The 13,543-nt window shown below is 46.7% G+C and overlaps 1 protein-coding gene across 4 annotated transcripts in view; it reads right to left on the minus strand.

Annotated features, from left to right (window-relative positions):
- The window catches only part of ARMC9 (armadillo repeat containing 9), a 188,728-nt gene that overhangs the window by 19,972 nt on the left and 155,213 nt on the right, over positions 1–13,543 (minus strand). For 2 of the 4 annotated variants that reach the window (XM_010362003.2, XM_030916894.1), the window contains exon 22: positions 1,973–2,109. In XM_010362003.2, the coding sequence (XP_010360305.2) occupies positions 1,973–2,109 (137 nt within the window). Of the gene's footprint in view, positions 1–1,948; positions 2,110–13,543 lie in introns of all 4 variants that reach the window. The other 2 variants (XM_030916895.1, XM_030916896.1) reach the window with 1 other exon arrangement.

The raw sequence follows: 13,543 nt of genomic DNA on the forward strand, positions 1-13,543 counted from the left end.
GATTTTAAAGGAGACTAAGAGGGCATGATGGCTCACGCCTGTAATCCCAGTGCTTTGGGAGGCTCAGGCGGGAGGATTACTTGAGACTAGGAGTTCAAGACTAGCCCAGGCAACAGAAAAACTCCATCTTTACAAAAAATTAAAAAAAAAAAAAAAACACTTTGCCTGGCATGGTGGTGCATCTGCAGTGCCAGCAACTCAGGAGGCTGAAGTGGGAGGATCGCTTAGGCACAGGAGTGTGAGGCTGCAGTGAGCTATGTATGATTGGCCACTGAACTCCAGCCTGGGGGACAGAGTGAGACCTTGTCTCAAAATAAAATAAAATAAAATAAAATAAAATAAAATAAAATAAAAGGAGGACTAGGGGTGTTGGCCTGAGGCTCAGAGCGGGCCTGGCAGGGCCAGGGCGGGTAGTGACTATTCCTGGTCTCTGGCAGGTGGAGAAGAGCAGGGCTGGGGGTCAGTGTCCTGGGTCCCAGCCAGGCTGAGCCAATAGGAGCAGGCCTGAAGAAGGGACACTCAGAACACAGTCTCAGCATTTGGGGCAGGTTAATGGTGGCATCGACAGCAGGATTTGGGAAGAGCACTGCTTTGGCTCCAGCTGGTCCATCTGGGGGGGCTGGTGGGCAGCTGCTGTCTCCCTAGGAAGAAGCACTGGCAACTACCCATGACCACCAAGGCTGAGTCTCCTGGTGGGTGCCCACCCTGTTCATGCAAGGACCCGGAATGTGCCTGGGCCCAGACTTTGCCAGGGCTCAAGTAAACTGTTCTTGAAAAGAACAATAACATCAACACTGCAGCAGCTGCTCCTTGGCCATTTCCATCCATGCCAACCTCAAGTGCCTCCGCCCTACAGGTAACAGCATGACAGCTTCCCAAAGGCACGTCCAATCAGTGCAAAAATAAAGGGGCTCTTAGTGGTCATTTTGGTAAAGCAAGGATGTTACCGCTACGTTACCCTGAATGTACTGTGGAGCCTTTTAGGAAGTCCAGGCCTAAGAATTTGAAATCAGTTTTAACTCAATGGCATTCAGTCAAATTGGCAAAACTTGTTAGACGCCCCCTAAGACCTCCACCCTGACAGCAGAAATCTCTGGAGAAATTACTAAGCTGCTCATCTTTAGAGAGCACACGAATATTGACAGCTCTAGTAAAGCACGCGTAAAATAACTGATGATCGATGCTGGCAAAACCTCTGAAACTGCTCACCACCAAGAGACCTAGGGTCCCAAATAACCCAGCCACTGCTGACTCGTCACTGGCTACCGCTCTGCACCTGGGTCTGGAAGCGTCTGAATCCAATTGTGAGCAGATGCAAGTTCTCAGATGTTTCTCAGACAGGAATCCAACCCATTGTTTTTCCTACTCAAATGGAAATTAGAGTCTTATCTGAACTGCTCATAATCCTTTTAATTTCCTTTCAAAAATTAAAAAAAAATACTTTGTACATTTCTGATTCAAAGCATATATATTTTTTCTGGCATCTAAAAAATACTTTTATCTCCCATCAGCCTCTGGTTAACCCAGCTGGAAGTTTCAAATGCGTTTGGATCCCAAAGTTGTTTGTGCTTTTAGTTGCACATTTCTGCCTCGGTCCAGCCTTCCAGCAGGCGGCTGACCTCCTCTGCATGAGAATCTGAGCTACCAGAACCAGGGTCACAGATCTACATCATCCTGGGATTCCTCCTCTAAAGTTTCATATTAAAGCCGGCTTTCACCAGTCAGAAATCTTGCCCCAGGAGCTCCCAGACGGGACAGCAGGCAGTGGTCCGAGAAGGGGACACAGAGGACCAGCCCAGCGTGGGTCTGGCTGTGGGCTGGGAATCCCGTGAGCCTCTGTGACACAGGGCTGTGGCTGAGACCAGAGGGCTTCCCAGGAGCAGGTGTGCGTCTGCCACTCCTGCTGCTGTTTCACGTGGGTTCTAGACATCACAGTCCCAGAACTGACCTGACGTGCTGCCCATGCTCTTACATGAAGAGGAGACGCGGGACCCTGGGGTGCTGAGCTTGCCCTCCCTATAGACAGCCTCCTGAGGGTTTGGCAGGGCCTGCGGGTGGCCGTTTGTGGGGTGTTGGGCTGTCTGGGGAGGTGTGTGATGGTCTTCCAGCCTGGAGAAAAACATGAAAAACGGTGGTAAGTACAGCCAGCCAGATTTGGACCGCCGACTGCTGTGCAGCATCACAAATACAGGAGGGGGCGGTGCCTCAAAGTCCTGTTAAACCATCATTAGCATATCAGACCTTTTAAAGGGTCTTGGCAGGAGCCAGGAGGCTGACCCTGTGAGGCAGTAGCCTCCCCTTGCTCCTGTCAGCCCCCTTCTGTATTCACAGTGATACATGGCGTGGTGTATTCCTAACACACAATTATGTCTTACCACTCTGGGTGACATGGGACCATGACATTTCAAGCAAACAACGTTAAGGCACCGATCTCCTGGTTTTCTCCAAGGATTAAGCATGTGAATGAAGGGATGAATCCAACCAGAGAAGCCATAACAAGTCATGTCAGTTGTCGCAAGTGTTGGCCAAGAACAAGACTGAAGAACTTTCTTCTTCTTTTTTTCTTAGAGACAGGGTCTAACTCTGTTGCCTAGGTTGGAGTGCCATGGTGCAACCATAGCTCACTGCACCCTTGACCTCCCAGGCTCAAGTGATCCTCCCATCTCAGCCTCTGGAGTAGCTGGGACTACAGATGGGCGCCTCCACACTCAACTGATGTTTTTATTTTTTGCAGAGACAAGGTCTCTCTCTATGTTGCCAGGACTGCTCTCGAACTCCTGGGCTCAAGCAATCCTCTCACCTTGGCCTCCCAAAGTGCTGGGATTGCAGGCATGAGCCATTGTGACTGGCCTAGAACTTACTTTCTTATAACACTACCTAAAGGATGTGTGCAGAACAGCTCCTTTGCAGTGTCTAATGTTGGCACCCAAGCTGGGGGAGACACCCTCGCCCAGCAGGCAAGCGCTGAGAGCTTCATGCACCAGATCCAGCCAGATGCGAGGGCCAGCTGGCTGGGACAGCCTCATTGGGTCAGCCTTGACCACAGATCCCCGAGGAAGGCCCTGTAGTTATCTATAAGGCAATGGAGCACTTGCTCCTCCTTCAACAAGGAGATATGGGCCACCTACTCCAACAAGGGCTCGGTGGGGGGGAACAAACAAGCTCGTGCCTGCCTAGGGCTGGGCCCTGCAAATGGCTGTTCTTGAATGTCAATTTCATATGTCTGGCTGGGCGTGGTGGCTCATGCCTGTAATCCCAGCACTTTGGGAGGCCGAGGCGGGGAGATCACTTGAGGTCAGGAGTTCGAGACCAGCTTGGCCAACATGGTGAAACTCCATCTCTACTAAGAATACAACAATTAGCCAGACGTGGTGGTGTATGTCTGTAGTCCCAGCTACTCAAGAGGCTGAGGCAGGAGAATCACTTGAGCCAGGAAGGTGGAGGTTGCTATGGGCCAACACTGTGCCATTGTACTCCAGCCTGGGCAACACAGTGAGACTCTGTCTCAAAAAAAAAAAAAAAAAAAAAAGAAAGAAAGAAAAAAAAATTCACGTGGCTCAACCCAACACCAAAGATAAGGAGACAGGTGGGCAGGAAAGTCTTCCCAAGGTGGGCGATCAGTCTTTTTTTTAAATAGAGACAAGGTCTCACTGTGTTGCCATGGCTGGTTTTGAACTGAGCTCAAGTAATCCTCCCACCTTGGCCTCCCAAAGTCCTAGGATTACAGGCGTGAGCCACCACACTCCTAGCCAACTCAGTTTTGAACTCTTGAGTTGGGGTTTGCCAGGTGCCAGAAGAGGGAAGGTTTTCCAGCAGAAGTAACACCATGAGCAAGGTGAAGAGGGGAAAAATAGCTATACATCTATATATGGTGTGTGTGTGTATACATATATATATTTGTGCTGCATTGTTACAGAAAGATTTAAAAAATCACAAAATATGGACACCCCCTACCTCCCTTTCCTGAAAAGACCTGTGCGACAGTAGCGTGGAGGGGGCAGGGTGTCCTGGGGGGCTCTGATGCTTGTGGCAGGGGTGTCAATTGAGAAGCACCCTGTAAGGCCAGAATTTAAACTTGAACCCCAAGTAATGCAGAACCAAAGGAATGACGTTCCCTGCTAGAAAGATCATTCTGTCCACGGTTGTGGAAGGTGAACGGTGGCAGGGAGCACTGTTAGGAGGACCTCCCCGAGCCGTGAAGGCCGGTGGTGGGCAGGACAGGGTGGGAGGAGCATGCAAACCTGCTGGACTCTGGCTTGGCTGTTTGTGGGCACTCATGCCATGCCCTGCAGCAGGGGACTCAGATGGCAGCTGTGTTGGTCTAGGAAATGCTGAATTGGGGGTGCTGTAGGGACATATCTGGGCTGAGTGTGGGTGTCATCAGTGAGTAGTGGAAACTAGGGAACAGGCAGGATGGAGTGAGGGCCTTCGATGGGGCCTCTGAAGAGGAAGGGGGTAAGAGGCCGAGGCCAGCACATGGGGACTGGGGTGGAATGACTCCCAGGAGGGGTCAGCAGCCAGCAACTGAAAGAGCGGGGACAATGTGCCCTGAGTGTCCTCGGGGATTGGAAACTGGAAGGTCACCTGTGGTCTTGGCAGAAATACCCTCTGGAAGTCATCGCCTGGCCACAGAGGGCTGAATGCAGAAGAAGATGGGGCAGGGACACAGCCAGAGAGGGTCTGAGAGGAAGGGAGGCAGAGCCCCAGAGCCTGTCCAGAGGCCCGAGGAAGGCAGCAGGAGGGGAGGATGAAGACAGAGCAAAGGATGTGTTCAGGGATTGCACAGAGATCGGAGAGACAGAAGGATCTGGAACCCACGCAGGGGGCAGGGTTGGGTGGGAAGAAAATGGCCAGGGAGGTGCAGCTGATGCTAGGCTGAGGTGAGGTAGGAGGGTCCCCACTGCACAGGGCAAATATGTTTATCTGCAACCTTTTTTTCCCTTGATTATAAAGCCAGTAAGTGTTTATCATGAAAAATTAGGTAAATATATAGAATATATAAATGACCTGCCCTCCCAATATCTAAGCACAACCACTTAACATTTGATTTTTAAAAAAATTTTAAAAATATGCAAATACACACTTAAAAATACTAGCTTGGGTTCATTCTAAATGGCTGGCATGCTATATTCACACCATTCTATAATTTGCTTTTTCACTTAGCAATATATTGTGAGGCTTTTCCCATGTCATTCAATATTTTTCTAAAATATCATCTTCAGTACTCTTTTGTGTGAATATATCATATAACCAGCCTCCTATTTTGGGAATGTAATTTTTTTTTTTTGAGATGGGAGTCTCGGCCGGGCGCGGTGGCTCAGGCCGGGCGCGGTGGCTCAAGCCTGTAATCCCAGCACTTTGGGAGGCCGAGACGGGCGGATCACGAGGTCAGGAGATCGAGACCATCCTGGCTAACACGGTGAAACCCCGTCTCTACTAAAAAAATACAAAAAACTAGCCAGGCGAGGTGGTGGGCGCCTGTAGTCCCAGCTACTCGGGAGGCTGAGGCAGGAGAATGGCGTAAACCCAGGAGGTGGAGCTTGCAGTGAGCTGAGATCCGGCCACTGCACTCCAGCCTGGGCGACAGAGTGAGACTCCGCCTCAAAAAAAAAAAAAAAAAAAAAAAAAAGAGATGGAGTCTCACTCTGTTGCCTAGGCTGGAGTGCAGTGGCGTGATCTCAGCTCACTGCAACCTCAGCCTCCCTGGTTCAAGCGATTCTCCTGCCTCAGCCTTCCAAGTAGCTGGGACTACAGGCACCTACCACCACACACGGCTAATTTTTGTATTTTATTTATTTATTTATTTATTTTGGAGGCAGAGTCTCGCTCTGTCGCCCAGGCTGGAGTGCGGGGGCACGATCTCGGCTCACTGCAAGCTCCGCCTCCTGGGTTCACACCATTCTCTTGCTTCAGCCTCCTGAGTAGCTGGGACTAGGGGCGCCCGCCACCATGCCCAGCTAATTTTTTGTATTTTTAGTAGAGATAGGGTTTCACCGTGTTAGCCAGGATGGTCTTGTTCTCCTGACCTTGTGATCTGCCCGTCTCGGCCTCCCAAAGTGCTGGGATTACAGGCGTGAGCCATCGTGCCCAGCCAAATTTTTGTATTTTTAGTAGAGACGGCGATTCACCGTCTTGGCCAGGCTGGTCTGGAACTCCTGACCTCGTGATCCACCCGCCTTGGCCTCCCAAATTGCTGGGATTACAGGTGTGAGCCATTGCGCCCGGCCTGGGAATGTACTATCTAAGTTTATGAATAATATTGCAACAAATAACCTTGTGTGTGTTTATATATAGATATCTATTTGTATCTATCTATCTACCTACCTATCATCTATCTATCTATCTATCTATCATCTATCTATCATCTATCTATCTACCTATCATCTATCTATCTACCTATCATCTATCTATCATCTATCTATCATCTATCTATCTATCTATCTATCTATCATCTATCTATCTATCATCTATCTACCTATCTATCATCTATCTATCATCTATCATCTATCATCTATCTATCTATCATCTATCATCTATCATCTATCTATCTATCTATCATCTATCTATCATCTATCTATCTATCATCTATCTATCATCTATCTATCTATCTATCTATTATCTATCTATCTATCTATCTATCTGTCTATCTATCTATCTATCCTGTGAACATCTGATTACTTCTCAGTATAAAATCCTAGCAGTGGGCACGGTGGCTCACACCTGTAATCCCAGCACTTTGGAAAGCCAAGGCAGGTGGATCACTTGAGGTCAGGAGTTCCAGATCAGCCTGGCCAACATGGTGAAACCCTGTCTCTACTTAAAAAAAAAAAAAAAAAAAAAAAAAAAATTAGGTGCCTGTAATCCCAGCTACTTGGGAGGCTGAGACAAGAGAAAGGGGAATCGCTTGAACCCGGGAGACCAAGGTTGCAGTGAGCTGAGATCGTGCCATTGCACTCCAGCCTGGGCGACAAGAGCAAGACTCTTGTCTCAAAAAAAAAAAACAAAAAAAAAAAAGTCGTAGCAGTGGAATTACTGATTCCAAAAGTACTAGTGGCTGGGCTGGGCATAATGGCTCACACCTGTAATCCCAGCACTATGGAAGGCTGAGGTAGGAGGATTGCTTGAACTCAGGAGTTCAAGACTAGGCAACATAGTGAGACTCTGTCTCCACAAAAAATTAAAAATTCAGCCAGATGTGGTGGCGCATGCCTGTGGTCCCAGCTACCTGGGAGGCTGAGGTGGGAGGATGGTTTGAGCCCAGGAAGTCAAGGCTGCAGTGAGCTGTGATTGTGCTGCTATACTCCAGCTGGGGTGACAGAGCCAGATGCTATCTCAAAACCAAACCAAACCAAACCAAAAAAGTCCTGGTATTCTGATTGTTTGCAATACATACTGTCATAGTCCTCAAGAGAACTAAGATTCTAGATTTATCCACACTCCTGGCAACGGGATACCAGAGGGTGCTGGTGGTGAAGGAAGGGTCATAATTTTTTTGTGTTTGTTTTAGTTAGGAATATTTATGTACTTAGTGGTTCACCAAGCATATTTAATAACTCCAAATCAGTAAAAATGAATGTCAGAAATGGCAGCATGGCTACATAAATTATGGTAGGTAAATATAATATAAATCATTAAATCATCTTTTATAGGATGTTCAACAATGCAAAAGAAAACAAACAAAAATCAAACTGCAAACAAACTATATACACATGTAGACACATACACAAACACTGAAAGGTTTCTCGTTTGCTGAAAATATATGTAGGAAAAAACTACACTAAACGTAACGCACTAAAATGATGATCACAGTTCTCTCTGGCTGCTGGAATAAATATTTTTTATTTTCTTTATATTTACTTGTTCCATACATGTTTTTGACTACGAGTAACAAAAGTTCAACACCACTGGTTTAAACGGTAAGGGAAATGTAATATTCAACATAAACAGAATTCCAGAGGTAGCGAGTACAGGGTGGGGAATGCAAAGCTGAGTGACTTTGCTGCAGATCCAGGTTCTCTCCGCTGGGTTTCCCTGGCCTTCCTGGTGTGGTTTTGCTTTTGTTTTTAGAATTGTCACTTTGTGGCCGGGTGTAGTGGCTCACGCCTGTAATCCCAGCACTTTGGGAGGCCAAGATGGGCGGATCATGAGGTCAGGAGATGGAGACCATCCTGGCTAACACGGTGAAACCCTGTCTCCACTAAAAATACAAAAAAATAGCCGGGCATGGTGGCGGGCGCCTGTAGTCCCAGCTACTCGGGAGGCTGAGGCAGGAGAATGGCAGGAACCCGGGAGATGGAGCTTGCGGTGAGCTGAGATTGCGCCACTGCACTCCAGCCGGGGTGACAGAGCGAGACTCCGTCTCAAGAAAAAACCAAAAAAGAATTGTCACTTTGTACAAATAGGATGGCTGCAGGACCTCCAAGCATAGCATCTCAAGCAACAGTCAAAGACCAAAAGGGGAAAAGAAAGCACAGAATTTCTCAAGCCCTTCACAGAAGTTGGAAAATCTTAGATTCCATGGCTGGAATGGATTGCATGCCCATTGAAATCATCATTGACAAGGGGAGTTAAATTTAAAACACTGGGCTAAATTAATCAAATCCAACCTCCAGGGCTGAGAAGGGGTCCTAACCTTCCCTGAAGAACATGCTCACCCATTGCCTTGAACATATGAAGTTTCTTTTTTTTTTTTTTTGAGACGAGGGTCTCACTTTGTTGCCCAGTGGCACAATCACAGCTCACAGGAGCCACGACCTCTGGGACTGAAGCAATGCTCCTGCCTCAACCTCCCAAAGTGCTGGGATTGCAGGTGTGAGCCACCATGCCTGGCCTCAGGTTTCTCCTAGCAAGGAAATATATCAAACAAGACCTAAAGAAATGGAGAGTCATCCTGTACTTGCACACAGGATGGCTGTATTCATTTTCTACTGCTGTTCTAACAAAGCACCATAATTTTTTTGTTTTAATTTTTTTTTTTTTTTTTTTTTTTTGAGACGGAGTCTCGCTCTGTCGCCCAGGCTGGAGTGCAATGGCCGGATCTCAGCTCACTGCAAACTCCACCCCCCGGGTTTACACCATTCTCCTGCCTCAGCCTCCCAAGTAGCTGGGACTACAGGCGCCCGCCACCTCGCCCGGCTAGATTTTTTGTATTTTTTAGTAGAGACGGGGTTTCACCGTATTAGCCAGGATGGTCTCGATCTCCTGACCTCGTGATCCACCCATCTCGGCCTCCCAAAGCGCTGGGATTACAGGCTTGAGCCACCGCGCCCGGCCCTTTTGTTTTAATTTTTAAGGCCAGGCACAGTGACTCATGCCTGTAATCCCAGCATTTTGGGAGGCTGAGGCAGGCGGATCACCTGAGGTGGTGAGGAGTTCAAGACCAGCCTGGCCAACATGGGGAAACCTCTTCTCTACAAAAAATTAAAAAATTAGCCAGGTGTGGTGGCATGGCGCCTGTAATCCCAGCTACTTGGGAGGCTGAGGCAGAAGAATTGCTTGAACCTGGCGGTGGGGGTTGCAGCTGCCAAGATTGTGCCACTGCACTCCAGCCTGGGCAACAGAGCAAGACTTCCTCTCAAAAAAAATTTTTTTTTTCGATTTTTGTGGGTACAGGTGTATATATTTATAGTATACATGGATTGTTTTGATACAGGCATGCAATGTGTAATAATCACATCACAGAGAATGGAGTACCCATCCCCTCAAGTATTCATCCTGTGTGTAAAAAAATAATCCAATCATACTCTTTTAGTTATTTAAAAATGTACAATTAAATTATTATTGACTATAGTCACTCTGTTGTGCTATGAAATACCAGGTCTTATTCATTTTTTTTTTTTTTGTGTTGGGGGTCTCACTCTGTTGCCCAGGCTGGAGTGCAGTGGTGAGATCTCTGCTCACTGCAACCTCCGCCTCCCAGGTTCAAGCGATTCTCCCACCTCAGCCTGCCAAGCAGCTGGATTACAGGCGCTCACTACCGCACCTGGTTAATTTTTGTATTTTTAGTAGAGACAGGGTTTTACCATGTTGGCCAAGTTGGTCTCGAACTCCTGACCTTAAGTGATCTACCCACCTTGGCCTCCCAAAGTGTTGAGATTACAGGCGTGAGCCACCACGCCTGGCCCATTCTTTGTAACTATGTGTTTTTTTTGGTACCCATTAACCTTCTCCATCTTCCCCAACCACCGCCCCCAACCAACTACTCTTCCCGGTCTCTAGTTACCATCCCTCTGCTCTCTATCTCCATGAGCTCAATTGTTTAGATAAGTAAGTGGGAACATGTGATGTTTGACTTTCTGTGCCTGGCTTATTTCATGTAGCATCATGATCTCCAGTTCCATCCATGCTTTGCAAATGACTGGATGTCATTCTTTCGCACAGAACAGTGCTCCACTGTGTGCTCCACTGTGTATATGGACCACATTTTCTTTGTCCATTCATCTGCTGATGGACACTGAGGCTACTTCCCAATCTTGGCTCCTGTGAATGGTGCTGCAGCAAGCATGGGGTGCAGAGCTATCTTTGATACATGGACTTCCTTTCTGTTGGGTATATATCCAGCAGTAGGACTGCTGGATCATGTGGTAGCTCTATTTTTAGTTATTTGAGGAATCTCCAAACTCTTCTCTATAGTGGTTGTGCTAATTTACATTCTTACAGTGTATGAGGATTCCCTTTTCTCCACATTCTTGTCAACATTTGTTATTGCCTGACTTTTGGAGATACGCCGTTTTAACTGGAGTGACAGGGTATCTCAGTGTAGTTTTGATTTGCATCTCTGATGATCAGTGATGCTGAGCACCCTTTCATAAGCCCGTTTGTCATCTGTGTGTCTTCTTTTGAGAAATGTCTATTCAAATCTTTTGCCCATTTTTTTTTTCTGAGACGGAGTCTCGCTCTGTCGCCCAGGCTGGAGTGCAGTGGCCGGATCTCAGCTCACTGCAAGCTCCGCCTCCCGGGTTCGTGCCATTCTCCTGCCTCAGCCTCTCGAGTAGCTGGGACTACAGGCGCCCGCCACCTCACCCGGCTAATTTTTTTTGTATTTTTAGTGGAGACGGGGTTTCACCGTGTTAGCCAGGATGGTCTCGATCTCCTGACCTCGTGATCCACCCGTCTCGGCCTCCCACAGTGCTGGGATTACAGGCTTGAGCCACCGCGCCTGGCCTCTTTTGCCCATTTTTTAAATCCAACTATTAGACTTTTTCCTAAAGAGTTGTTTGAGCTCCTTTTTAATTCTGATTATTAATCCTTTGTCAGATGGGTAGTTTGCAAACATTTTCTCCCATTCTGTGGCCTGTGTCTTCACTTTGTTGGTTGTTTCCTTTGCTACAGAAGCTTTTTAACTTGATGTGATCCCATTTGTTCATTTTTGCTTTGGTTGCCTGTGCTTGTCGGGTATTACTCAAGAAATATTTGCCCAGAACAATGTCCTGGAGATATTCCCCAATGTTTTCCTGTAGTTGTTTCATAACTTGCAGTCTTACCACAACCTTAGTGACTGAAAACAACACAAACTTATCTCACAGTTATGGAGGTCAAGAGTTTACAATGGGTCAACAGGGGCGCATTGTTTCTGGAGAGAATTTATTTCCTTGCCTTTTCCAGTTTCCAGTCTCTAGGAGAGAATTTATTTCCTTGCCTTTTCCAGTTTCTACAGGGTGTCTGCATTCCTCGGTTCATGGCCTTGCGTCACTCAGACTTCTGACACAGTTGTCACATCTCCTTTTGTTTCTGACACTCCTGCTTCCCTTCAGTAAGGCCCCTTGTGATCACATTGGGCCCACCCAGATTATCCAGAATCATCTATCTCTAGATCCTTAATCACATCAGCAGTCCTTTTTGCCATGTAACGTCATTTAGTCACAGGTTGTGGGGATTGGGATGTGGACATCTTTGAGGGACCATTATTCTGTCTTAACATATAAAATTAATACGTGTAATGCTGTGCAGTGACTTAACATTGCAAAGACTTCAGTTATCTCCAAAACATTACATAAATTTAATGTGACACTAATCAAAATCCTAAAAGGATTTTTTAAGGAAGTTGCCAGACTTATTTTTAAATGCTTACAGAAAAATAAAGGTCTCTACACAGTTAAATCCACTCTGAAAGAAAAGGCAGAAGGCAGGCGGGGAGAGGGGCTTTTCCTAAGCGATATTTAGATATGCTAAGAACCTTTGCAACAAACACTGGTGTGGCAACAGGCAACTGGACAATGTGTCAAAATAGAGAGCTAGGGTGATTGGAGGGGATACAGAATTAAAGTGGCACCTTGAATCAGTGGAGAAATAATGAGCTGTTTATAGGTGGTGTAGAGAAGAGTGCTCTCTACCTGGAGAAAAATAAGCCAGGATGCCTATCTTACATCACATATAGTGGTCTCTTATCTGTACAGGATGATGTCCAAGACCCCCAGCGTTCAAACGTTTTTAGAGGTGAGCTCCAGGTGCAAAGGCAGAACTACAAATCTTGCACGCCAGCGTCGTGTAGCCGTCCAGAGTACTCATGCGCTGGGGGGAGTGCCCACTGCGTTCCACTGACCAGCTCTTTGCCTGCCACACAGCTTGGTCTGTGTGCTCCTGAGGGCAGGGAGTCACATCTTACTGATTTCTGCAGCTCCAGCCATGAGGACACCATATGGCAGAGAAGTGATAAAAATGTTTGTTGAGACCTGATGGGGAAGCTGGTGACAGGGCGACTGCATCATTATAGTGGGAAGGCCTGTAGTTTCAGGAAAATGAGCTGCCCTCATTACCTGGCAGCTTGCCACTGTCAAAGATCTTGATAGGACCACCCCCACGTAGCAGGGGAGAGAGAGAGGTGCTCCCAGGCATGGAAAACGTCCTTGAATTTCTCTACAAAGAAGAACACCTGACCCAAGAATTAACTGTGCCCACTGGTTAGCCCCACATTTATTAGATTCCCTGTTCTTATCTCTGATTAAAATAGCCTTATGTCATTGTTATCACTCAGGAAAGCAGGGTTTTAATTATTTTAAAACGTAATTGAAAAATACTTTTAAGACAATGATTCAGTGTCCTCTTTCCTGTGTCAAGCAAGGGGAATTTTATTAGTTCCTGTTACTACTTCCATTTAAAAAGCTATTATATTTATCAACTAGTTTACTAGTAATTGGTAACTGGCTATATTCTGGATGAAAACCAAATGACCCAAAACCGCTCAGAGGTAAAGGACATTTAGGGGACAACTAAGGAATACTGATAATACTATATCCATACTATTAATGTTAAATTTCTTAGCTGTGATAATGGGATTATGTGCAAAAGTCTGCAATCTTCTCTCAGATAGTTCAGCAAAAAATGTATATGCTTGTAAATTATGTATTATACACATAGAAGGAGAGCGAGAGAGAGAGATAGGGCACACAAATGTTAATTGGAAGCCCCTCAGTGTAATATTCTTTTTTTTTTTTTTGAGACGCAGTCTTGCTGTGTCACCCAGGCTGGAGTGCAGCAGTGTGATCTCGGCTCACTGCAAGCTCCGCCTCCCGGGTTCACGCCATTCTCCTGCCTCAGCCTCCCG

This window comes from Rhinopithecus roxellana, chromosome 14, assembly GCF_007565055.1.
Source record: "Rhinopithecus roxellana isolate Shanxi Qingling chromosome 14, ASM756505v1, whole genome shotgun sequence".
Classification (NCBI taxonomy): Eukaryota; Metazoa; Chordata; class Mammalia; order Primates; family Cercopithecidae; genus Rhinopithecus; species Rhinopithecus roxellana.